Raw genomic sequence first — 26,632 nt, forward strand, 5'->3', positions numbered from 1 at the left:
ACCCAGCTCCATGATCTTGTTTGGGGTGGTAGGTGGGAGCTATAGGAACCAAATGGGCCAGCTGGCTGCCTTTCCCACCTACCTGCTTAGCTCATTCTGGTCCTTTCTGGCTTCTAAATGAGAGGTACTCATTGTAGATCTCAGTTCCCTCAGCTACCCCACCTGTGAAGTGGGCCTGTGAGCAGCCAACCTTGGCTGTGGCCCAGGCTCTGTGGTCAGCGGAGCCTGTAGCGGGTCAAACGTGATACACTGCCGTCCCCTCTGGATCCACTTTTCTCTCTCTGTTTCATATTGTTTTCCACAGTGACCCACACAGGCCTCAGGACCGGCTCCCCGTCTTTGCAGGTCTCCAGGGCCTGCTGCTTCCTTCTGAGATCGCGGCTGGTGCAGAGACCATGGCTCTCCTGTCTGTCCATTCAGTCCTCGTGACGCACTTGCTTCCTGCTCAGTCTGTTCCTTCTCAGTCAGTGGCAACTCCTCTAGTTGTGCAGGCCAAACACCTAAGTTGTCCATGGTTCTTGTTTCTCTCTCACTCCTCAGAAATGAGGTGCCAGCAAGTCGTTTGGCTTCACCTTCAGAGTGAGTGGATCTAGGATGAGCCCCTTTTCCTTACCTTCTCTGCACTGCTGGCCTAGGCCTCCACATCATTTGTACTAGGGTAGTAGACTCCTAACAGGTCTGTTGGCTTCGGCTCTCATTCCCTGACAGACTCTTCTAACACAGAAGCCAAGGTGACATTATACAAGTCAGATCAAGGCACTTTTCTCTGCCACAAGCCCCCCAGTGGCTCCTCATTTATTCGCAGCATCCTTACCATGGCCTCTAGGACACCCTCATCTAATGCCAGTCCCCTTACTTACTTTGTTTCACACAAATAGGTTGCCTTATGGCTCCTTCAACACACTGGCATTGCTCCGCCTCATGGTCTTTGTACAGGCTGTCCCCTTGACCTTGATGCTTTTATTCCAGAGAGCCACATAGCTTGCCATGTCACTTCCTTCAGGTCTTTACTCATATACGAGGCCTCCTTTGGAAACTCTGTCTAAAATGTCATGCCTCATCTCCATAATAACCCTCTTCTTATCACTTATCACCTCCTGATACACTCTATGTTTGACTAATTTATATAGTTTATTGCCGCGCCTCCAGCTAGGATGTACAAGGCAGGAATTTTTATTCTGTATTGTCAGCTCCTAGAACAATGCCTCACACATAATAGGTGCCCCAGAAACATTTGTGGAATGATTGCATGAAGAAGGAATGAATTAGCTCATTTTATAGTTGAGGATACTGAATCTCAGAAAGGTTGCCTTGAACCTAGCCTCTTGACTCCCAGCCCAGTGCTCTTTTGCTGAGCTATATTTTCACCTCCTTCTTCTATATCTAGGACTGCCATGCTAAACCTGTGGGTTTGAGCCTCCAGAGCTCCTCTTGGGGAGTTCCCCTCATTAGGCTGGTGATTATGGAATTGGCAGTTACCTCCTGGCATTTGTACAGAACTAATGGTAAGAGCTTGCACCCATTTGTTAAGTGCTTACTCTATGCTAGATACAGGCTCAGTAGGTTAGATGGATTTATTTCTTATTTAAACCTCACAGCATCCTGAGGAGGAGGAACTGTCATTTCCCCCACTCTACAGACAAGGAAGTGGAGAGATTTCATATGAGCAAAATGAAAAAGATTGATTACTTCTCGAATCAGTGAAAATGTGGACAAACTGGCCCTCTTAAGCCATTATGATTTCTGTGTGAAACGTTACAACCTTTTGGGAAAGTAACTTGGCAATGTCTACTCTAGCAGCAGTCCCCAACCCCCAAGCCGTAGACCAATACTGGTCTATAGAGTGTTAGGAACCGGGCTGCACTGCAGAAGGTGAGCAGCGGACCAGCAAGCGAAGCTTCATCTGTATTTGCAGCCGCTCCCCAGAGCTAGCGTCACTGCCTCAGCTCCACCTCAGATCATCAGGCATTAGATTCTCATAGGAGAAAGGCTGGGGACTGCTGTACTATAGTTTTTAAAAGGCACATACCTTTTTAGCTGAGAGCCTGGCTTCAATTAGTCCACATTTTGGTAGCCTGTCCAAAGAAGTAAAACTATCAGGATGTAAGGCCATGTGCACAAGGATTTTGGGATTTGGGGGCAGTGCACTGGAGACCACACCATTTCCTTTTAGTGCCATGTTCTTCCCCACGTAGGGCATTTGCATGTTCTGTTTCCTCTGCTTTTTCACATGGCCAAAACCTTGTTACTATTGTATTTCTTGTTGACTCTTCTACCTCTCTTTTTCTCTGTCTTGTTGGGATGCCTGTTCCATGAAGGGCCAGCACTATGCCTGTTTGGTTGACATGGTTGATACTTAGTAGCTATTTATTGAAGGAGTAGTGATATAATAAAATGGCATGGCACCATTAAATAGAGTTGGAGTTACATGTATCAACTGGGAAGGATGTTTATATTTTCTCCTTAAGGGAAAAAAGCCTGTCGTAGAAGCAGGCTTAAGAGGTGAGCTTGGACGGGGATAGGAGGGGAATAAACTTTTTCTTTATACATCTTTGACTTGTGACAGCAAGTACAGATTACTTTTGTGATAAGAAAATCTAGTCAACAACAGTAAAAAACCAAAACAGGAAAAAATGTATCCAGTTAGAGGAAGTATCAGGATTTGAACACTGGTCCTTCTGATTCTCAACCCACATTCTTACCCACCATCCACTCCTTTCTGTGGCTTTTTTCTATACAGCCTCACTGCTGCCCTCGGAGGAGGACAAAATATGTTATTAGCTATTTGTATTTTGTTTTATAAATTGAGATATAATTTACAGACAGTAAATCAAGACATAGATGAACTTTTAAAGAAGAATCACGTGTGTGACCCCTACCCAGATGAAGATATAGAACATTTACAGCGTCCCGGAAGGTCCCCTTTGGCCCCTTCCCAGTCAGTTATCCAACCCTCCTACACTCTCAAGTGGCCATGCTTCTGAGTGACTTCCCAAAGATTAGTCTTGCTTGTTCTTGGACTTCACATAAATGGAACCATACGGTATGAGTTGTTTTCAGTCTGACTTCTTCTGGCTTCTTTTTTTCAACATAAACTCTGTAAGGTTCACCTGTGATACTACAGGTATCAACGGTTTGTCCCCTTTCATTGTTGTGTAGTATTCCATTATGTGGGCGTACCACAGTGTGTTTATTTTTTCCCTGTTGGTGGACCTTTGCCTTGTTTCTAGTTTTGATGTTTATGAAAAAAGCTGCTGAACACTTCTGCCTGTCTTTTGGTGGACCAACACACTTCTCTAGAGTGTATACCCAAGGGTACTTGCTGGGTGATGCGATAAAATCCTTGTTTTGTCAAGAAGGAAACTAAGGAGGCTTCAGAAGATCTGGCAGGGGAAATGACTTGCCCAGGTTCACACCGTGACTCATGGTGGAGTTCAGCCTATCTGTGCCACCCCTCAGGCCCTCTCACCAATGATTTTACCCACATCCCATCCCCAAGCTGTGGCCTGCTGCTTCTCGCCCCAGCCTGTGGGAGGGTTTGAAGGCTAAGGTCAGGGAGCCTCTGGATAACCGTATTTCTAGATCTTATGAGTGCTCTTTGGTCACCCACCTCTTTCCCCTTCCCTGGCCTTGGAGATAGTGGGCAGGCCACAGTTTGCCTTCTGTGGTGGTGGGTGCTGGAAGAGATGAGGAGGCATTTTTGTTTGTTGGATATTGGTGCCTGGGCTGGCCAGGCAGGGGCCAGGATTGACATGAGGGGGCTGTATTAGGGTCTTTGGCTTAGGACAGTGTACATGGGTGTGCAAGCTGTGAGTAGGGCTCTGTGTAGCTCTCACTCACCGTGCTCCTGGTGGGTGTAGGAGCATGGAGCTGCCTTGCTCAGTTCTGTCTCATTCTGGAAGGAGCCTGGCACAGTGGCAAGCTGGTGCAAGCCTGGCTCAGGGGCCTCTCCTCTTGCAACCCTCTCAGGCCCTGGAGGTAGCATGTATGTCTTTATCCTCAGCTCTCACCACTTGGTTCTCTGATGGTACCAACTCCCTGGGAGGTGGTGCCTTTAGCTCTTTCCATACCTGCCCCACCTCACCAGCCTGAACTCTTCAAAGGTTGGGACAGAAATGAATATGGGCACCACCCCTCCTCCACCTTGTTTTGAATCAGCCTTTAACTTTTTAAAATTGAGGTAAATATACATACCATAAGATTTACTCTTTTATCCATTTTTAATTGTGCAGTTCAGTGGCATTAAGTATGTTCACATTTCTGTGCAACCATCATTAAGTACCTCATATAAGTGGAATCATATAGTATTTGTCCTTTTGTATCTGGCTTAAACACTTAGCATAATGTCTTAGAAATTCATCCGTGTCTTTGCATGTATCAGATTTCATTCCTTTTTAAGGCTATAATTGTTCTTTTGAGCACATTTTAAAGGTACCTCAGATCTTCAGGAGTGAGTGAGTGGGTCAACTTGATGGTGGGAGTGGAAATAAATGATGTTTATTCACATTTACCGGGTACCAGCCCTTCCCCTATCTTGTCTCATGCAACCCTCACCATGAGTAGGTTCTAATATTGTTCATGAGCCTATGAGTAGGTTCCAATATTGTCTTCATTTTACAGATAAGGGACTAGGCTCAGAGAATTTTAGTAACTTGACCAAGGTCACACAGTAAGTCATTGGTCAGCTAGGACTGCGTGCCAAGTCTGCCTGAATGCACAGCTCATGCGCTGTGTTCCCAACCCCAGCGTAGTGCCCCAGCCAGGCTTCGAGTCATTTCCTCGAATCCTTCTCGTCACCTCCCTACAGCTGATTGGAGCTGAATGTGGAACTGATGGGTGCCAGCTGGCAGTGAGAAGGTGATGGCAGTGGCCCTGCCTCCCTGGCCTGGGTCCTCCTTCCTGGGCCTCAGCTTCTGTTGAAAGCCCCTTTATGAAGCAGCTTCCCCAGTCTGGGTTGATGTCTGTGGGAATGTGGGCCTCAGTGCCCCCAGCACAAAGCCGACAGGGCAGGGTGGCCAATGGCAGGATGTCACTCTTGGCAGAATTTTCCCTGAACAAATAGCTACCAGGAGCTTTGGGATCAAGAGGATAGATAAACAGGAAAAGGGAGAAACATAAAAATATTTTTCTTCCCCTCCCGTGCCCTGGTGTTTTCTTCCTGCTCTTCCCTCTGCCACTGGAGGTCTGAGGTGGCAGAGCTCTTTCCCTGCCAGAAACCACCCAGAGGCCTGGAGAGCCGTGCTAGTAAGCTGTAGGTTTTGCTTTGCTTCAAGGGTTGGGATGAGCCTGGGCGTTGGAGTCAGATAGGGCTGAGTTTGAACCTTGGCTCCACTATTTCTTTGCCACTATTTCTTGCTTGTCAAATGTTGCTCATCCTTCAAGGCCCAGCTCACTGGCCTCCTCTTCCAGGAAGCTTTCCTGACCCTGAGTTAACATCTCTCTCCTTTGTGCAACTCAGTGTGGTGGGAAAGGTCCTGGAGGCCCTGCCCTGCTGTCAGCCTTTCTGAGACTCAGTTTTCCCATCTGTGGATTGGGCATAATAGGAGAAAGGGGTAAGAGAGAGCCCGGGTTCTGTTACTCTGGCCTGTGTGGAGTTGGCCAGGGCCTGGTGAAACGTGGCCCTCTCAGGGTTAACTCCCTGCCATGCCAGGGGCGGAAGCGAGGAGGACAGTGTGTGAAATGAAGTCACTTCCCTGCCTGGGGATCTGCCATGTGCCTGGCCTTCCGCCGTAAATCCTGTTTCCTCCTTGGCCTCTGCATGCCCACCCACTCCTGGCTCCCATGACCCCAAAGGTCACCAGCAGGTGGGGCTCCTAATGGAATGTTGGCCTGTCATTCATCCTCTGAGGTCAGTTCCTGTCTGGATCAGCGATCCACCTTTCCTGCCATAGCCTTATACTTGAGGTTTCATGAGAATGGTGGGAGTGGGGTTTGAGGGAGGCTACCCGAGGTCAAGTTCAATGCCTAGCCTGCTTTTTACTCTTGGGGCCCTTAGGCCCAAGGAGGACAGGCACTTCCTAAGGTCAGGACCAGGAGGCAGGCCTCTGGACCAAACTCCAGTTTGGGGGACTCTTTGGGCATCCTCCGTAGTTGCAGGTTGGTGGTGTGAGATCATCACCCAGCTTCCCTGGGCCTCTATTTTTTTTTTCCTCTGGAACCTGGCTGTTAGATCCGCCTTGACCACTGATCTGGTCAGGCCAGGGCATCCATGACCTTGTTTAACCCTCATTCCACTACAGGGAAACTGAGACTCAGAGAGGCTCAGGCACTAGCCTGAGCTTCTGGCGGGGGATAGCATTGGGGCATACGCAGGTCTTTCTGACTCCAGTATCCTAGTTCCTTCCCTGAGAAGGTGTTAGCTTTCCATCAGTAGCAACTCAGGAATATCCTCAGTCCTCTGACCTTTTCCTGTGTGTTCAGGTGCTATTTGGGCTGTAAGGTTGGTACAGAACTGTGATTATTGGTATCAGAGGCCATACTGTATAGGTCTTTCCCCTCCCTTCTTTTTTTCTATGAATAGTATAGGTTCATTATAGGAAAATCAGAGAAAAATAAAGCTATGCAGGAAGATCAGAAAAATCATCTGTGATCCCACTTCCCAGTGATAACCACAGTTTACTATTAAGGTTTTGAGATTTGGTCTTCCAGACATTTTTCCTCTCTCTCTGTCTCTGTCCCTTTCTCTCTGTGTCTCTCGCTGTCTCTCTCTGTCTCTGTCTCTGCTCTCTCACTTTCTGTGTGCGTACTTGAATACGAGAGCCTTTTTATGGAATGAAACTCTGAAATACTCTTTTGTGTTTTATTTATTTTTTAACTAAACATACAGTAGTTATATTCCTAGATTAGTAAATAAACTTCTATTTCTTTCTTTTGAAACTTAAAATAAAATTCAACCTGCTCAGAAAAACAGACGTGTTATAAGTATACAGCTTGATGGCTTACAAAGCGAGCACAGCCTTCGGTGCCTTACCAGGTCACGGAACAGAATTCTTCCAGCACCCTGGATCCCTGCGACCCATCGCCATCCCTTTCTTCCTGCTCCATGCCTGACTCCTTCTCTGACTTTCAACACCATAGACTAGCTGGCTTGTTTCTGAGTTTTAGATAAACGGAATCACAGTATTTGCTTATGTTGGCTTCTTTCCCTCCATATCCTATTAGTGATGGTCATGTGATGCTCTATCTGTTTTAATGATCACATGATGACGTTCACGATGCATTCATCTTCGACCACCGTTGACGTGAAAGATATTTCCAGTCTTTGACTAATGTAAACAAAGCTGTACTGAACATCTTTGTGGTCATATCTTTGATTATTTCCTTTGAATCAATTGATAAAAGAATTGCTGGGTCAAAGGGTCATACATTTTTAAGGCATTTTAAAATTATTGCCAGATTGGCCTCTAGGGACCTATGCCAGTTAACATCCTGCCAGGTTCTTAGGAGGGATCCTTAGCACCCAAGCCGACACAGGGTCTTCATCCTGCTGTACCTGTGATACCACGATAGGCAATACTTGGCATCTCATTGTTTCTAGTGTTTAAACTACAAGTGAGGATGAACATTTTTTTCGCATTTATTGACCATTTGTATTTCTTTTCTGTTGGGTTTTTGGTTTTTATTGGTTTTACTCTCAAGATGTCCTTGTTTTCTCATTTGTTTAGGAAAAAAACTATACTGAATATGATGAATAATAAAAATGTTGAAAATATTTTTATCTAGTGTACCATTTGCCTTTTAACTTTGTGTTTTTTTCTGTTTTGGTCAAAAGCTGACCATTTTTTTATGTAGTCTGGTCTATCAATATTTCACTGCATGTCTTCTCTGATATTTCGCATAGAAAGTTCTTTTCCATGCCAAGATGATGCAGATGTTCACTTACATTCTCTTCTTTCGCTTCTGTGGTTGCCTTTATAGCACGTTATCATTCGTCCTTTTGCATTTCCTTTGGGAGCATAATGTTAGGTGAGGGACAGCTTATAGGTCTTAACCTATCAGCTCTCGGTCACCTGTGCACCCTTGGGCAAGTTACCCAGACTTTCTGTGCCTCAGTATCATACCTGTAAAATGGGAATAATGCTAGTACAGAAAACCAAAGGGTTCCTGTTTGCAAACTTTTTCGTGTCAGGACTCCTTCTTTTACACTCGTGGAAACTGGAGATCCCAAAGAGCTTTTGTTTCCGTGGGTTATATACATAAATTGGTGTTTACCGTATTAGAAATTAAAACCGATTATATTCCTAGGTCAGTAAAGAAATGGCTATTTCTTTTGAAACTTTAAAATGACATATTTATGTATACATATTTATGCAATATGCATAAAATACGTATTTATGCATTCCTTTAAAAAATAACGATAACAAAACACTTGTTAATATAAATAAAATACTTTTTTTTCTGAAAAATGGAAAAGTATTTTACTAACCTATGGATATTTTCCTTTGATACTACATAAAAATTAGACAGATGATAGTTTCTTAAAGGTTAGTTAAAATGTAGACTCTGAAAATATATTAATGAATTTCATATATTTTGTTATATTATAATTCATTGGACTGTTTTGCACTGTGAATGGATCTTTGACTTAGGTCTGATTTTGTAAAACATCAAATATTCGTCATTGGGGACACATTGGATCACATACTGCTCTTCCAAATGTGGATGCATTTTATTTCATTGTACTGAAAAATGACATATGCTAGCATCATAACGCATATCACAAATCTTTATGATTTTGTGACAGTTCTGAGAAGCTGTCAGACTTCACAGGGGCTGATGCAAGTTTTCCAAAATTCTAATTTTTCTCTTGATAGCTCAAACGTTATCATTGGCTGTCAGTCGTTTTCCGTGAAAGGGGTGGACTCACCCTGTTCATTTTTGCCAGATACCCAATTCTGAATAACCATCATTTGTCGGCGTTCTTTCACGTAGAAGTGGTGTTCCATGGACAGAGAGTCTAGCTCAGTGACAGCTCGGACAGCCTTCTAAGTGCTTTTCCTCCAGACGTGTGTCACATTCCAGTAACCATCCCACGTGCACTTCCCGGACCATCACACAGAATATTAAAAAGACGTGTACTCAAGGGCTGAGATTTGGTAAAATTAATCAGTTTGAACGCTTTATCAAGGACATTCTTAAGTGACACTGGCGCATTTTGTCATCGTGAATGATGACCAGCCCAGTGCTGTGCCTCCTGCTGAGCTTTTAGCAGATTTACCCTCAACACTTTTGCTCCATCAAATGTCCTCATGGCAAGAAAGGCAATGATGTTTTATTACTCTCCCGATTCTCGAGAATCGAGAATCCTTTTGACCCTGTGGAGCCCTGGAAGGTGTTGGGGACCCCTGGGCTCTGCAGAGCATGCTCTCAGAACTGTGGGTCAGATGACAGGTAAATAGCCTTGGGCAGTACCTGGGCCTCTCTCTCCGTCAGGAACAGTTTACCTGCTGCCGTTATTTCCCTCCCCCGCTAACCTTGGAGAGTACAACATGAGGGAATGTGGGGGAGTGGAGACGGAAACCATTTGGGGTTAAAAATTTATTATTTGTAATTTCAAACCCTGCTCCAGGTGCTAATGCGTTTGGTCCTCAGGAGTGAGGGAGAAACCCAGGGGACCCCATTTTTCTTGCCCCTCTGGAAGACAGGAAGGGCATGACTCAGTGGGAGAGACCCAGGGGTCTTAGGTCACTCTCTCTAATGGGTGAGGTCTGCTTCCCAGGCAGGGGGCTCCTCAGAGTCACCTTTCCCCCTTACTGGCCCAAAGGGGCCTCCACAGCCTCTGGCCTCCATGTGCCTTTCTCATTAACCTTCTCTGCTGTGTGGGGTCCAGGAGTCATTGTCCTCCCCCTGCTCCATTTTCTGTAAGGCAATCAAAACAAGGCTGCGTTTATGGAGTGCCTGTTGTGTTCTGGGCCCTGGGCTACAGCCCCACCTGTATTGTCTCATTTATGCTCACAAAACGGATTACCAGAGAGTTGATCTTTTTGTTGTTTTTGTTCTTTAAAAATCTTTCCAGTTTTGTTCATTCAAGTGGCTACTTTGTGCCAAGCACTGGGATGCCATTGAAGGCCGGCCCCAGCTCCCAGCCTGGTGGGCCTCATGGGGGAGCGACAACCATTGTGGAATGTGGCTAGGAGGAGGTTAAGGATGGCTTTCTGGTGCAGAGGATGCTAGTGAGCTAGGCAGAGGGAGTGAGCAGGGCAGGAAGATGTGGAATGGATGAGCATTAGGCCAGTGTGTGGCCCTCAAACTTTGCTGCTCTGAAGAAGAAATGGTGGCATTTGTTCATTACTGGTGGAAAACTGACTAGATTGGACCAATTGAGAGCTGGCCCAGACTTGTCCTTTATGGGCTATTTAAAGGATTTTCAAAGGCATGATTTCTGTCTTACATAGACTGTAGAACACCCCACCCTCAACCCCCTGACCCAGTAAGCTGCACCACTGCTTTATTCTTATTACTTTTGTTATTGTTGTTAATTATTTGCAAAGGCCTGTTGAGTCGTCTGTTCCAAGGACTCTAAAGTGTTCACTCTGGCTGGAGTTTCGAGCACAAAGGTGGGAGATGGGGAGAAATAGGCTGTAGAAGGAGGCTGGGCCTGCTTGGGGGAAATGAATGGATTGCAATGTGGTTCTTCCTTGAGTGTAAATGAAGCCTTTTATGCTGAAATCTGTCTCCTCTGCTTGGTGTGCTTCATTCTCTGGAGCAGGAGAGCTCTTCCTGGTCAGGGTCGTCCCTGGCCCTGGGTGGACATGCTCAGTGAGGCAGATGAGCGGAGAGGTGCAGGGAGACCCCTGGTCCTGACCTTGTTGCTCATGGTCTCTGTGACTGTGGACAGGTCTCTGGCTTACTCTGGACCTTAGTTTCTTCTTCTATAAAATGAGATGAGCAGACTAGGGATTCAAAGGTGCCTCTGACTCTAACTCTAAAATACATATTGGTGCCCAAGGGGGATTTAGACTCTGTAGGGACTGTGTGTGTGTGTGTATGTGTGTGTGTGTGTGTGTGTGTGTGTGTGTTGGGAGTTGGGGAATAAGGCCTAGGGCAGGTGAGGAGCTGGTCTGAGCCCCTGTACTGGGTACAGATTTGAAAGTTTTATTGACACCTCCCCCAGCTGCCCACCGCCCAGCTCTCCCCTGGCCCCGCAGTGGGGGAACCCTGCAGCATGGTTCCTTCCTCTGCGTTTGTTCTACAGCTGAGGCAGATGTTTCCTGCAGCTGGTCACTCAGCCTCCTGCCCTATTTTTAGCTCCATTGTTACCGCCCCCACCCCCACCCCCCCACCACCTACATCTGGCTTCCATGGGTATGTGAGAGGCTGTGGCCCTGGAAGGGGTATTCTTCCCTGGGTCCAGCTTATTCTCTGCCTTCTGCCAGGTCTCTGGCTTAAGCTTCTCAGTGTCTATTGGAAGTGTGAGGGTGGCTTCAGCAGAAACGGGAGAGTGATGGCTGGATGATGCAGTAGAAAGAGCCTGGTTGTGAAATCAAAGGTCCACTTTGTCATTATATTATCTAGTGAACTTTATGAGCCTCACTTTTTTTCAGCTGCTAAATGGCACAGTAGCCTGTGCTTCTGCCTTTCTCATAGGGTTGTTCTGAAGCTGAAATGAGATAGCGAATATGAAATTCATTTAGCAAAATGACGTTCGGAACGTACAGCTATTGTGGTTCAACCCTGCGGGGGGCCCTGGGGAAACATTGGAATCAGAGTGGGGAGATAAGGCACGTACTTACCAAATCTTGGGCCAGGCCAGTGAGTTCAAGGGCGGGGTTGTGTGGGGCACAGGCTGTATGCTGAAAGGCTTGGAGGGGGATGGAGCATTTCCACTGGATGTTGATGGGTAAGGTGAAGGGGTGAGGGTGGGAATGACATTCCCAGTTTTGGGACCAGGGAGGGCATAAGCATGGAGGCAGGGAAGGGCTGGATGTGTCCCGGGAGGTCCAAGAAGTAAGTGTCTCTGGCCAGCATCTCCCTAGGAGGGGCCCCATGGTGGATGTGGAGGTAGGAGGCTCTGCAACCACCTTTCTGAGCTGGCAGCCAGCACAGCAGCTCTGCTTCTGGCTGTTTCCCACATTGTACTTTCATAAAAGGTTGAGGGGTGATGAAGATGGGAAAGGGGGTCTTAAATGCCAGGCAAGGGAGTCTAGACTAGAGGCCACAGGGGTGGAAGGGATGGGGACAGACCCTAGAATTGGAGCATGATTCTTCCCAGCTCCTTGAAATGATGCTTCAAGGTCCCTGTGAAATTGCTGGAGGTTGGAAGTGGGGTTCAAACATAAATTCCCACTGGCTCTTTGGGGCACAGTCCCTGGAAGCAGCCAGGAGAGTGTTGACAGGGCCAGGGCCCTAGGTGGAGTCTCAGGAGACTCTAGGATTCTGCTGACCTTGAAATGCCCAAATGCCCAACTTCTTGGAAGCTGAGCAGGTGAGCATGTCCAGGTACCCTTAACTCTGTTCTCTCTAGGGTCTTCTCTGCAGCGTTCTGTCCTTCCCCCACCTTCAGTCCCAGGCCGTCGGGAACCTGGTGATGCACAGGAGCTTCAGGCTTTCTCAGGAACCAAATGGCTGCCCTTCCCAGAGTTGATTGGCACCTTTTCTGGGGATTTTTACACTCCTGCTCTTCCCTGGAAGAACCAGCAGGGCGGGTCCCTCCCATCCAGATGATACCTTCTTGATTTCTAGGGAGTTCCCCTGCTCAGAAAGGCCCTGAGAGGGACACGGAGAGAATTCAGAGGGGAGACTCTTACAGGCTCTGTCTGCCTTTTTGGAGCAATGGAGGCCAAGCCTCTGTCTATACCGTGAAGCGGACATCTAGCTGCTTAGACCTTTCTAAATCTCTGCAGCTGACTCGGGGAAATCTGCTGTACCACACCGTCTAGCAACCAGTGGGGCTCTAATGGCCAGCTGTGTGCATCTCCTCAGCTACCCCGTGGGCCCTGGTGGCCAGAGACAATGTCTCCTGATTCTGTAGACTCCCAGGGCCCCGGCGTGGGCTGGGCCCACAGGACCCTGGTGTTGCTGTGCCCGGGCATGGAACTGCCAGCCTGCAGTGCAGCCTTTCACCAGAGGAGAAACTCAATGTTCTCCCTCCAGAGGGGGAAAAAGTAAGTTCTGTCCTGTTGCCATGTGGCGTGTGGTCGTTGAGGGTCACGCCTAAAATTAACAGCGTGCATTAGTCAGGATCACATTTGGCTATGGATAATAGGAAAAGTCAAATAACAGTGGTTTATACAAAATGGGAGTTTATTTCTATGTCCTGTCCAAGTCCAGAGCTTTGTGGTCCATGCCTGGTATGATGGGTTCGTGCCATGGATTCCTTGGGGATTAGATCTCCACCATTCCTAGAGTGTGGTGTGGCTTCATGTGCTCATGGTTCAAGATAGCTGCGAAGCTTCAGTGATCACATCTGTGTTCCAGGCAGCAAAATGGAGGAAGGGAGGAAAGGGGGCTCATAGGAAGGAGCCTGGGACTTGCCATGTGACACTGCACCATACGTTCCATTAGCTAGAATTAGTCACAGGGCCCCCAGGTAGCTGCAGGGGAGATGGGGATTGTGGTCTTGGCTCTGGGCAGCCATGAGCTCAGCTAGCTGTTCCTGTTCCTCATCTGGTTTGTTTCATACAGATGGCAGGGAAGGGGTGGGAGGTGAAGGCATCCTCAGCATTTCAATCAAACTAGAGGATGTTCCCAAGCTGAGCAGCTAGGCCAGCACTTCGGGGACTGCAGACCCTCCCCCAGGGAGATTTCTCAGAGGGAAGGTCAGTCCTGCCTTGGGACCAGAAAGCCACATGCCCCAGCACAGGAAGAGGTACAGAAAGGCTCTCGAGGGGTTAAGAGTCAGCCCAGTGGCAGTGGTCAGAATAACGGAAGTGGGCCAACCTCTTCTGAGGGGGTCAGAGCATGTGGCATGTGTCTGGGCTACTGGGACCTGAGGGGCAGGACAGGTTCACTCATAGGAGAGTGGCCAGGAGGCTGGGGGATGCGAAGATTTGGGACAATGAAGGAGGACTACAGGTGCTATGACACAAGTGGACAGGATGCCCCAGGACGAGTGTTAAACCAAGAGCACCCTCCCCCACCAGACCTCCAGAGGCCTGCAGGGGCACCACCACTTGGTTTTTAAGTACTGTCAGCTAATTAGGTCAAACAATGTCGAAATTGCAAGGATCAAGCCATTTGCACATATGACCCCTTTTGGCTCATGGATTACAAAATTTCTCCCTCCAGATGAGACGTGGTCTCTGAGTCTTCAAGGTGGAGAACCAGGAGAAATATGTGGAAAACTAGCTTCTCATAAGACAACTTAAAATTTTTTAAAATTTTATTTAAAAAATGTCTTAGCTCCAGATTTTTATTTTACAAAATTTCAAGCCTACAGAAAGATTGAAAGAAGGGTACAGTAAATGCATGTTTATCCTTACCAGTTGCTAAATTTGCTCCATTTGTGCTCGCTACCCTTCGTCCCTCCCATATGAAGGTCACAGACATCAAGATACTGCACCTCTAAGCACTATAGCCTGCATCTCTCTCTCTCTCTCTCTTTTTTTTAAATCTAAAATGTGTTTATTGGGATGGTTCTTTACTCTCTTGTTTCACAGTGCTTTCAGTGCCACTGCCTTCCAAAGGAGCTTCCTTCTGTAAGCCTTGCTTTTCCTCCTGTAGCTAACAGAGGACAGTGGAACAGCCAACACACAAAACTCCTGTTTGTGCGTAGCTAAAGATGGTGGTGATTGCATAGCACCCTGGGCGTTTCACATCTGTGAAGCAGGAGTTGGGACTCTGCACCAGGTGCTACTTCTTGTGTTTCCTCTTCTCTTCTGGAGAGGGATGACGGAGTTCCTTAGCGAGAAGCATGTTCTCACAGGGAGGTCGTCACTGCCGGAGTGGCGGCAGCCTGAATGTCTTAAGAACAAGGACATTCTCCTCGTATGCACAATCATCACGCACAAGGAAGTTAACTTATTTATCCAACATATAATCCACATTCAGATTTTCCCACTTGTTCTCAAAATGTTCATTATAGCCTTTTCTTTCCTCCCCCAGTCCAAGATCCCATTGAGAGCTTTCTATCAGGCAGAACTGACCTACATGGTGAGCTCCAGAGGTGAGGGGCTCCCCAGTCCTAGAGGCAGGCAACTAGGGTGCTGGAAAGGGCACTTTTCCTTCCTTAGGACCCCAAATTCCAGGTGCGTCCAGGCCTATGCTTGGAGCACATGGTGACTGACAAGTGCCACAGTCTTTGTGGCCACAGAAAAGGCAGGAGTCCCTTTTTTGCCCTCTACCCGTCAGGGAGGCTTAATCACCCCTAACCAGGGGCAGATCTGGCCCCTTTACCTGCAGCTCTTCCCAGCTCAGGGGTCTCCATCTTGCTGCTGCCCTGTGCCAGCCCTTAGCTCACTGCCTAGTCAGTCACCCTGTCCACCTTTGTCCACTTCCCGCTCCAAGCCCACCTGGAGGTGTTGTCTTAATGATGACACGTTTCTGCCAGAACTCGAACTTTCAAAGGCTCCCCACCGTGTGCAGGCCTGGAACTCAAGGCCACCCTACGGTGGCGGTATTTCTAAATATCCCTCCTCCACCTTCTATTTTAACGTCTTAAACTTGTTTTCAGTTTAGAAAAAGTAAAAACATTTCAGGAACATATAATTTAGTGGGTGAAGGTCTCCTGCAGTCCCAGATCCCAGATGGCTTTATTTTTTAAATTGATCTCATCCTTGTTTTAAAGGGAAGGAGGCTGAGGGGCAGAGATTGTGAAGGGACAGGTCTAGGTGCACCCCCCAACCCCCTTTGAGGCAGCAAAAACCAGGACTCTGCTTCTATCTAGCCACGTAGCCTAGGGAAATGCACATCATTGGTTAGCTGTTTCCTCTTCTGTAAGGTGGGGCATCATAAACCCTGTCTCACCTCTCCCAAGGGTTGTTGTCAACAAAGACAGAAAAACCACAAAGACACAAAAAACCTCACCAGGCTGTAGGAATAGAGTGCTTATCATGGGAACACAGATGACATTAGGCAGGGGGCACTTGGGCTGGGAACAAAGGCACGGAGATGGAGAAGCACAGGGGGCTTTGGAGGTGGGGCTTGGGGGATGCCCTGGCTGAGAAGCTGTGACCTTAGTCCAACTTTGAAACTATTACAAATAACTGTACTTTTTTTTTTTTTTTAAACATTCCCAAAGTAATCATGTTTATGGTAGGAAATTTAGAAGTGATAGGTAAGCAAAAAAGAAACTAAATACCACACTCAGTCACTCCCTCAGGAGTAAGTGCCGTAATGTTTAAACATCTTCCTCATCTTGTGCCTACTTGTCGAGTACCATCCTTGGTTCCATCAACAGGAGCCAGGCAGAGTAGGGAGGTAAAGTGATGGAGCCCATTCATTCCATCAGCAATTATGTGTCTAGCTCCTCCTCTGAGCCAGGCGTCCGAAGCCAGGAAGGACACAGGATGGCCCCTGCTGGGAACAGCATGAAGTGGAAAGAAATGGAGTGTCTCATTTTGTGATACCACAGGCTGTGGGAGTTAAGAGGTGGGGGTGGGGGCGTAGTCAGAGAGGGCTTCTTTGGAGGAACTGAGCTTTAACCTTCAAACCTGAGTAGAATGTGGGAGGGTGGGGGAGGAGGGCCATCCAGGTGAGAGGAGTGTGGGGCGGGAGCAGCTTCCCCCACATCCTCTCGCCGAGGGCTGAGGCCTGCTCCTTGATCCCGGTGCTCGCTCCTCCGTGGGTCTCGAAAGCTGCAGATGGCCTCAGGTTGGTCATCTGCTCATTTCATGAATATTTCCTGAGCATCTGCTGGGCCCCAGCTGCTGTTCTGGGGCTGGGTCATGGTGTGAACAAGGCAGGTTGCCGTCCTGCTCTTAGGAAGTTGGGGAGACTGATGCTACACACATAATTTTGTCAGCGAGTTGGTTAAGAAAGAAAAGGGGCTCTAAGATAGAGAAGGACTATGGGGGTAGAGGGCTCTCTGAGGAGGTGACATTTGAGCCCAGACAACAGGTAGGGGCAACCACGTGAACAAGCTGAAGGTGTTCCAGGCACTCAAGGAGTGGTGGGCGTGAAAGCTTCATGAGGAGTGGGTCTGGGGTGTTGGAAGAAGGAGGAGGAGGAGGAGGAGGACATGGCCGGCGCCTGAAGCATCACGGCAAGGGGAGGGGTGAGACAGGGGTAGGGCCTGCGCTCCAGGGTGAGAGAGGAATGACGTGTCCGTGGCCCGAGTGCCCTCTGCCTACTGTTGTCTGTGTTCCCACGGTCATTCCATTCGCACAGCTTGCTGGGCGTTTTGTGTCTTTGTGGTTTTTCTGTCTGTTACTGACAGCAACCTTCAAGGGCGGCGAGACAGGGTTTATGACCCCCAGTTTACAGAAGAGGAAGCAGTGAAGCAGGGCCAGTGGTGTGATCTGGGGTTTTAAAAGATCCTCCTGGCTGTGCCATGGAGGATTGACTGTATGAGGGGCAGGAGGGAAGAGAGAGCCCACTGGAGGCTGTTGCAGTCCCTCCAGTCGGGGGCTGGTGGCCAGTGATCAGAGCGGCTGGGCCAACTCGTGGTAATTGTGTGTGACCAGAGCCAGGCAGCTGCTGTGGCCCGGCCCCACTCTGCCATTTTCCTGGGACGAGAGCCAGGAGACAGCCCACGATTCCTCCTGAGACCCTTCCTCTTATTGGAGGTGTCTGGGTGAGGCCCCACATCCTGGCCAGGGAGGCTCAGATCCGGTACCAGGGAGGAGATGTGGAGAAGGGCAGGGAACATAGGGCCCAGGCTGATCTTAAGGGAAGTGACAAGTTTGGACCCTCAGTGTGTGTAGGGTGTTGCTTTACACACGCATTCACTTATTTCATTGTCGTACAGTCCAATGAGGGAGGTACACTTATGGTCTTCAGTTAACAGGGAAACTGAGACTTTGAGAAGTTAAACCATGTGCTCAAAGTCATAGCATTAATACATAGTGGAGATGGGAACCAGCCGGTGTTCAGCCCTAGAGTCCATGCTTATACCACTGTGTCCCCCAGTTGGGTGGGAGGAGGTTGGAGAGTCACCCGCAGCCTCTGCGAGTCCCCACTTTCCTTTCTGTTAAATGGGGACGCTAGCACTGGCTTCTCGGATTTCTTTATGCCTTGAACAGATAGTTATTAAGTTCTTACCTACAGCAGGCATTGAGCTCACCTGTGAGGACCCTGAGCTGGCTGAGGGGTGCCCTCAAGGCCCATGAAGGACTTGAGACTCAGCAGCGCTGTTCAGAAGAAATGTAATGTGAGCCATGGGTGTCATTTTAAAAAGCCATGTTAAAAAGTAAAAAGAAATAGATGAAATTAATTTTAATACATATTATTTAATACAATATATCAAAATACTATTTTGACATATATAATCAACATAATAAATTGCTAATGAGGTATTTTACTTCTTTCGTACTAAGTCTTTGAAGTCCAGTGTGTATTATATTCTTGTGACACATCCCAATGTGGACCAGCCCCATTTCGAGGGCTCCATAGCAATGTGTGGTTGGAGGTTACTGTATTGCACAGCCCAGCTTCACTGTCTAACTGCTCAGTGTCCTCCCCCCATGCCCACCACAATGTCTAGTAACAGCTGACTTTTATTGAGCACTCACTGACCAGGCCGTATTCTGAGGACTTGAAATACATTATATTATTTAACTTTCACAACAACCCCACGGGTGTGGTACTGCTAATGGCCTAATTTCACAGATGTGGCAGCTGAGACCCAGAGAGGTAGCTTGGCCAAAGTCGTATAGCAAATGAGTTGTGGAGCTGGGTATGAGGGTGTGACTAGAGGGGCAAGCACACTGGGGGACAGAGGACAGGGGAGCACCTCTTGTTTTTAGTAGATTTATTCAAGCAAATCCCATACAGTAAAATTTACCCAATTTAAGGCTACACTTTGGTTGGTGCCGGCAAGTGTATATAGTTGTGTAACTACCACATTCAATATATGGAGCAGTTCCATCCCCCAAAAGATGCCCTTGAGCCTCGGTGTGGTTGATGGGCCTGGCACCTGATAACCATTGATCTGCTCTCTGCCCCTGTAGTTTTGTCTTTTCTAGGATGTCATATAGATGGGACTACACAGTTTGAAGTCTTTGGGGCCTGACTTATTTCTCTTAGTGTGATATTTTTTGAGATTCATCCATGCAATTGTGAATCTCAGTAGTTCCTTCTTATTCCTTCTTATTACTAAGTAGTATTCCATTGTAAGAATGTGTCCGATTTGTTCGTCTGTTCACCAGTTGATGGACATGTGGGTTGATTTCAGTTTTTGGAGATTATGAATAATGCTGCTACATATAAGCCTTTCTCTGGACATGTTTTCATTTCTCTCTGTCAGTCACCTGAGAAGGGAATTGCTAGGTTACGTGGTGTTTATCCATCAAGGATTCTGTATGGCAGTTTTTTTCTTCTTAGGATTTAACTGCCTTGTGTTTTCCCAGAGGCAGGAGGATAGCATGTGTGTGTGTGGGACTTTCTCAAATACCATTATAGCTGCAGCCCAGATGAGTCTGTGGCTTCTTAGCTCGTCACCATGTGTGAAATGGAGTCTAGATTTTTCCAACCCTCCATGGGAAACCATGAATCTCTCTGCCTCTCTAGGTCTGGGGTGTTTTGGCAGAGAGTGAAGTGGATGAGGGTCCGTATGCACCCTGAATGGGGGTTGTACAGATTCTGGGGGAGAGGAGAATGTTGGGGTGCTCTTGCTGCCAAGGCCAGTATGAAGAGGCAAGAAGGCAAACTGATGAGGAGTAGTTATCAACTTCTGCCACGTACTAAAGGTCAGCTGTCCTCATCTGAAAATGGACACAGTTAAGGCCTCAACCTTACACGGTTGTTGGGGGACCATATGATGGAAAGCGCCCTGTGTGGTACCCAGTGCATAGTAGGTGCTTTGAAATGTTAATAAACAGAAGCCAAGGAGAAGGTGGAGGAAGGCCTGTGTTTGGTGGGGCATAGTCTTCCCTTAAAGTAGGGGTTCCTCTTTTTTTAAAAAAAAACTTGCCAAGAATGTCTCTAGCAATCTGGCAGAAGCTCGTGGACTTCTTCTAAGAATGTTTTTAATGCACAAAATAAAATATATGGGCTTACAGAGGAAGTAAATTTTATTTAGAGAGCTGTCAAATACTAAAAACAAATCGGTATGTGGTAACACATGTCCTTAGTTACTTAATTGCATTAACAAGATAATCCATTAGGTAAGTTAAGTTATAATTTTATTTTTTGAAGGCACATCAGTGACAAGGCTGTTGTTGCTTAGCTTCAAGGGAGGCATTAAGCTGGGGTATGTTCTAGATGGATCATGCCCCGCATGAAGGACACCAGGTGCTCATGATTGTTTTGATGCTCCTAAGTGCTGAGGATCCCACTTTGCAAATGAAATGGCAGCTTTGCTATAGCTGGCTTCTTAAGGCAAGGGTAGGCTTCTCCCTAGGATCATCAGAGTTCTCCAGCTTTTTGAGTCAAACTCAATTGTGAGAACCTGGGATCTCACTTTGGGGGCCCAGAACCACCAGGCACAGAGTTGTCCCAAATAGGCCAGTTATGTCACCCCAGGTCTGTGGGCAGGGGACCCGGGTCTGGTAATCACTGTGGTTTGAAAGGAGTGATGAGTGCAGGCTACGTTCCAGATACCTGCACAACTGAGGTGTGATGTGAAATGTCTGTGAGCCTCTATGGTGACCACATCCCAGGCTCTGTGACTCGACAGGGCCCCCTTCACTTGTGATTGAAGGAAATGCTTGCTTTTAGTTAGAGGTAGGAAAATATAGGCATAATTGTGTACAAACCATCCAGGCTCATGAGAACCTTTAGTCTGGTCTCATCCTAATCCACCCTCCCCACTTTCCCCCAGCAGAGGCTTGAGCACTAGGGACCCCACCAACACCCCTGCCCTTGCTGACCCCTGGCCCTGGAAGTGGATAGCAGAGATTTGACCACTAGTACTGTCAATCTTAGGAGCCAGATCTGTGGGAAGAGAGAGGCATATTTTCCCATGGAGGTATAGTAAAGCCTACCCTCACCTTGAGAAGCCAACCAGCTATAAAACTGGAAGGGGCTCTCAGACCATCTCATCCCACACTGTCATTTTATGGCTGGGAACACTGAAGCCCAAAGAGGGGAAGGGAGTTGCCCAAGGTCCCACAGCATATGCCAGCAGGATGAAGGCTCAGTGCTGGCGAGGCTTACTGGCTGGTAGGGTTGAGAGAGATTTGAGAGAGAGAGAGAGAGAGAGAGAGAGAGAGAGAGAGAGAGAGAGAGAGAGAAGACTGGGTGCCCAGGCTTTCACCCTCCTTTAGACATTTTGGAGGCAGGTCAACTTTCAAATGATGCTGTCCTTCTCCCGTTCTTGCGGACTGCCGCTCTACACATTTGTGTTTTCTCCCTGATGCCCTTTCAGAGACTGACTGGGGCCTGTTATTGCCTGTGGCGCTTGTAAGAGATGAGGGAAGCTGGAGCTGGAGCTGTAGGGGTGGTGAGGGGGAGGAGGGATAGAGGTGATGGGCCCAGCCCAGCCCAATGGGAGCAGGCAGCTGTAGACAGCTGTTGCCTGTTTGTCATGCCCTCCTTCCAGACAGCCAACCACGTTCTTGGAGGAGGCTGTTGCCACCCATGCCTCCTTGGCCCAGACTGCTGAGAGGGGTCTGGGAGACTTTGGTGAACCACGTTGGGAGCCTGCCATGGCAGGCAAAGTGGAGAGAACTAGAGAGAAGTTTCTGGCTCTGCTGAAACTTCCCCTCCCCCTCTCTGAGCCGCCTGTGTTTCTGTTCAGGAACAGAAGCTCATTCCCTCCACCTCTGACCAAAGAGGGAGGGAAAGAGGGAAGTAAGGGGAGAGAATGAGAGAGAGAGAGCGAGAGAGAGCGAGAGAGAGTGAGAGAGCGAGAGGCGGGGGGTGGGGGGGGAAGAGGAAGAGAGAGAGAAATTGGGCCAGGTGTGGAGTCATGGTGGGGCTCCTATGAACACAAGGTGTGCGTGTTAACAAAACAGTCATGTAGGCTCTGGGAGTTTTCAAGGATGACAAGGCTGGGTGAGAAGGAGGGAGGGAGCACTTTCCAGACTGAAGAGGGAGAGGGATCAGTAGTGGTTTGAGAAGATTCTCGGAGGGAAAGCATGAGGCTAGTCATTCCCTCGAGGTGGTTCTGGAGAGGGGAGCCTGAGTACGTAGCCGTGGGAGAAGCCCAGGGAGCACCTGACTTGGACCAGGAACTTTGACTCAGAGTCTAGGGGAGAAAAGGCGGAGAGCTCAGCATTCAGACTGAGCTGCTGACCCTGACCCCACCATCCACTTCCAGAGGTGCTGCTGCTGGTTTGAGAGGGCCAGGCGGGGTGGGGGAGTGTAGATGGTTGGAGCAGATCGTAGCCACTGACGCAGAGCAGCTCACGCTCAGCCGAAGGCGGCTAGGGGCGTTGCCATGTTCTAAGGACTGCTTATTGTCCCTGTGCTTCTAGAGTACAGGGTAGATCCATCTCAGGGTGCAGATGGGGTTGGGAGTGGTAGGGGGTAGGTTTGTCCCTCCCTTTCCCTATCTTGGACTATTAGTGCCGCAGGGAGCCAGTGGCTGCTGAGCTCCCGGAAAATTCTGTCTCCCATGTCTGGACCCCAGAGCTAATATTCACCACACCCTCTAGCAGCTCTTCACAGGTACCCTAGCCATTTCCTTATTTGTTTTAAATAAGCTTTAACTTTATTTCCCAGTATTCAGAGGAGAAAAATGAGAAAATTCAGAGAAGCAAAAAGGAGAAAATAAAAATTACCTATGATCTCATCGCTTTGTGATAATTCATATTAGCATCTTGGCGTGTGTCCTCCCAGACTTTTCTCCTAATACAGTTTCATGAATTAACATAAGATTGTAGTTTGAACTTGCCTTGCGACCTGCTCTTTCTAGTCCTGTTTCTGAGATGTCTTTCCACATCAGTCAATATGATATTTTTAATGACCATTTAACATTCCACATTAGAGGTGTCCCATAATTTATTCAACAAATCCCCTATTGTTGTCTGGAAGTTGTTTCCAGTCTTTTGTTATAAACAGCACTGCCCCGGGTAGCCCATTTTTTGCATACATCTTTAAGTGTTTACCTGGGAAAGAGCTCTCCAAGAGGATGCCCAGCAGACCTCATGTGGGGCAGAAGCTTTGCCTGTCGGTGGTGTCGAGGTTGATGATGATGTTAATGTCAATTTCAGGGGCCTGGTGCTTTCACTGGACCCTTGATCTGCTGAGAGCTCAAGGGTCCCAGTCAGGACCTCCCTGGCCTAAGTTTGTGACATACATGGATGGAATGTCCTCTTGCATCCTGTTCCCACCCAGATTCTTTATGACCAAGCCTGACTTCCCTCTGCACCTGCCCCTGGTTCTCCCTCAGGTCTTCTACTTCTCCTAGTTTGGAAGGCCTGGCCTGACCTGGTCACCTAGAGCCCTCAGTCCTGACCTGGTCTAGAAGGGTAACCCCTTCCTAACTGTCTTGTTTTCGCCAGAGGAATGTAAACTCTAGGGGGTTGGGGCTGCATCTTTATGTCTCTATGTCCATAACCCCAAAGCACCAGCAGAGGGCCAGGCACATATCAGGCACTTGGCATACGTGGTAGGTGGCGCACCTGCCATCCGTCTCCAGCTGCAGGGTGAGCTGGCTCTCTCTGGGCCTCAAATTTTGCATCTGTACATACGATGGGAGTGAGGGGTTGGCTAGGTTTCTTTCTTCCCTGGCTTTTCCCACCCCTTCCTTGAACACACACCCTGTCACCCCACAGGTCTTGGGTCCTAAGGCTGCCTGTTGACTATGGGTACAACAGCCAGCACAGCTCAGCAGACAGTCTCAGCCACTGCCCCCTTCGAGGGACTCCAGGGTGGCGGCACGATGGATGGGCGGCACTCAGTCAGCATCCACTCCTTCCAGACCACGAGCTTGCACAACAGTAAGGCCAAGTCCATCATCCCCAACAAGGTGGCTCCTGTCGTGATCACGTGAGTGGCAGGGGTAATGTGACCATGTCCCTGGAGGACATGACTGAGGGAGCTGCCCAGAGGGGTGGTGGCATAATGTCTACAAATCGCTTTCATGGATGAAGACACAGGGGCCCAGAGAGGTTAGGCAGAGACTCTGTCGTGGGTGTCTTAGCTTATGTTACTTACTATGTCCGTAGTGCCAGGGAGCGTGGAGAGGGCCGAGTGACTGGGGAAACACTTTTTTGAAAATAATTTTTGGCTGAACATTTTCAAAGGAAGTTTATATACTTAGATGCATAAAATTTAGATTTTTTTCCCCACAACCAGTAATTATGGTTGGAAACTGAGGTTAACACCAGGCCATTAAAGGGCCTTAGGCTGAAAAAGCTGGAAGCTGTTGGTCAAATGTCCTAATTAGGTCCTTTGGGGACAGTCTCAGAGGAGGCTGAGGGTTCGTTCTGGCACCATATTTTGAGAGAGACCTGGATACACTGTGTGCGTCCAGAGGAAGAGGGTCAGGAAGGGGCCCTGAAATTGTGCCTGCCTTAAGGGCCCAGTGAATGAGCAGGTGCTGGGTGCCCGAGGCCAGAAAGATGGAAGGGGCATTGGATCTGTCTCCTGGGGAGTCTTCCATCAAATCTGCCCACTGTTCTCCCTTGCCTCTGGGCCCCTCAGGACACAGAGAATAGGACACAGTGAGCTAAGAATTAAATATATTCCACACATAGAAGTTTGGCAGAGACCTAGCAGATGGGGCCTTCTGTGTAAGGAAACCTGAGGGCGAATGATAAATGTGGCCTGCTAGCTTTGGGGCCTGACAGGAAAATTATAATCATAATAAGTTACTGAGTTCATAATGAGGGGAGATGTTACATAAAAGAGACTTAATATGTAGTCTGTCTACTAGAGATGACAAAACTAGGTTTGAGCCTTGAGGGCAGTATTGGAGACGTGTGTCCTGGGCCTTCCTTGCTTCGTGATCTTGGGCGAATTTATTCCCTTCTTGAGCCTCAGTTTCCTTATCAGGACACGTGGAGATGATATTCAAAGTATTTAAGTAAGTGATATCGCTCAGAAAAATGGTCTTAAAAATCCCGTGGCCTGGGCATGAATCTACCTCCACTGTAAAAATCCACCATAATGGTCTTGTACCTGCCTCCTACAGCCAGCCATGAGTGCAGTACTCCTAGTGTGAATCTACCTCCACTGTAAAAATCCACCATAATGGTCTTGTACCTGCCTCCTACAGCCAGCCATGAGTGCAGTACTCCTAGTGTGTTTGAGGTGGAAGGGACCTTAGAGATCATCCAACACAGGGACCAGCCAACTATATCCTGTGGGTCAAATACAGCCCATCATCTATTTTTGTAAATAAAGCTTTATTGGAACACTGCCATTCCCATTTATTGACATATTGTCTGTGGATGCTTAACAGTTAAACTGCAGAGTTGAAGTTAGTTGCAACAGAGACTGGATGACCTCTAAAGCCTCGACTATTTACCATTTGTTTCTTGATATAGAAGGTTTGCTGACTCCTGATCAGATGCAAAAACTGACCTAGATACACAAACTGAGTTTCGGAGGGTAAAAAGATTTGCTCACCACAGGCCATGCGGTGAGATGGAGGCAGAGCTGGTAGCGAGAACCCAGGTCTCTTGACTCCTTGTCTAGTGCTCCCTGCCCCACCCATTCCAGCAGCCTGCCTTTCCTAGAGGCAATTCTTTTGCGAAGAGGATCAGACACCAGATCGCGCACTCTGGGAGGCAGTGTCTCATTCATTATTATAATCAGCACAGAAGCTTTTTGAAGTACACAGACTTCCGCCTGGTTTAGCATCTGCAGAAACCTGGAGTTATACCTGTGGGTTTTGTTTGAAATGGCCCTGCGTGGAGGTAGAATTATTCCTGGTAATAATAATTTTATTGATATGTTCTTATTGTGCCCAAGGCACTGGGCTAAGCACTTACATTCATTAATGCATTGAATTCTCACGGCAGCCCCAGGAGGTGGGAATCACTGGAAGTGGAGCTACAGAGAGAGTGAGTAACTCCAAGAGCATGGAGTTACCAAGTGGAGGTAGATTCATGCCCAGGCCACGGGGCCCCCAAGTCTGTGTCTGAATTGCCTCACTGTGCTGTGAGATTGTCAGTGTGGAGAATGTTCTCAGAGACAATCTGAAGGAGCAAAGTAATCCCCGAATAGAAAACCTTACAGAAGACAGAAACTTCTCACACATAAAAGTTCAAGAGGTGTACCAGTCTGATATGGCCACTTCACGATCAGCCAGGCTCCTCTTCTCTTGTGACTCCGCCGTCATCGACATCTACTTCCTGCCTTCACTTCTGGATGCTAGCCGGGGAGAAGGAGAGAAACATAGAAGGCACACATCTTCCCTTTAAGGGAATGGTGCAGAAGTTGCACACATTACTTTTTCTCACATCCCATTGGCCAGAACTTAATCACATGACCATACTAGCTGCAAGGGTGTCTGGGAAATATAATCTTCAAATGGATGGCCCAGTCCTAATTCCGAGCTTCTATTGCTGATGAAGGGGAAAGTAGATATTGGGGTACAAGGGGCGGTCTCTGCCACAAAGGGGTAGCCACATGGGCGGGAGGTGGGGGCCCTGCTGTGGAGTCTGGTGAGGTTGGAGAGGACTCTGGCCACAAGGTTGCTTGA

General features: G+C 48.1%; 1 protein-coding gene and 1 pseudogene across 1 annotated transcript in view; one reads left to right on the top strand and one right to left on the bottom strand.

The window, feature by feature from the left end:
* The window catches only part of PALD1 (phosphatase domain containing, paladin 1), a 78,975-nt gene that overhangs the window by 10,547 nt on the left and 41,796 nt on the right, over nucleotides 1-26,632 (top strand). The window contains exons 2-3 of the mRNA XM_023537855.1: nucleotides 23,757-23,970; nucleotides 26,102-26,300. Of these exons, the coding sequence (XP_023393623.1) occupies nucleotides 23,786-23,970; nucleotides 26,102-26,300 (384 nt within the window). The 5' untranslated portion in view covers nucleotides 23,757-23,785. The remainder of the gene's footprint in view (nucleotides 1-23,756; nucleotides 23,971-26,101; nucleotides 26,301-26,632) is intronic.
* Nucleotides 14,603-14,853, bottom strand: LOC105300135 (annotated as a pseudogene).

This window comes from Pteropus vampyrus, unplaced genomic scaffold (assembly GCF_000151845.1).
Source record: "Pteropus vampyrus isolate Shadow unplaced genomic scaffold, Pvam_2.0 Scaffold202, whole genome shotgun sequence".
Taxonomy (NCBI): Eukaryota; Metazoa; Chordata; class Mammalia; order Chiroptera; family Pteropodidae; genus Pteropus; species Pteropus vampyrus.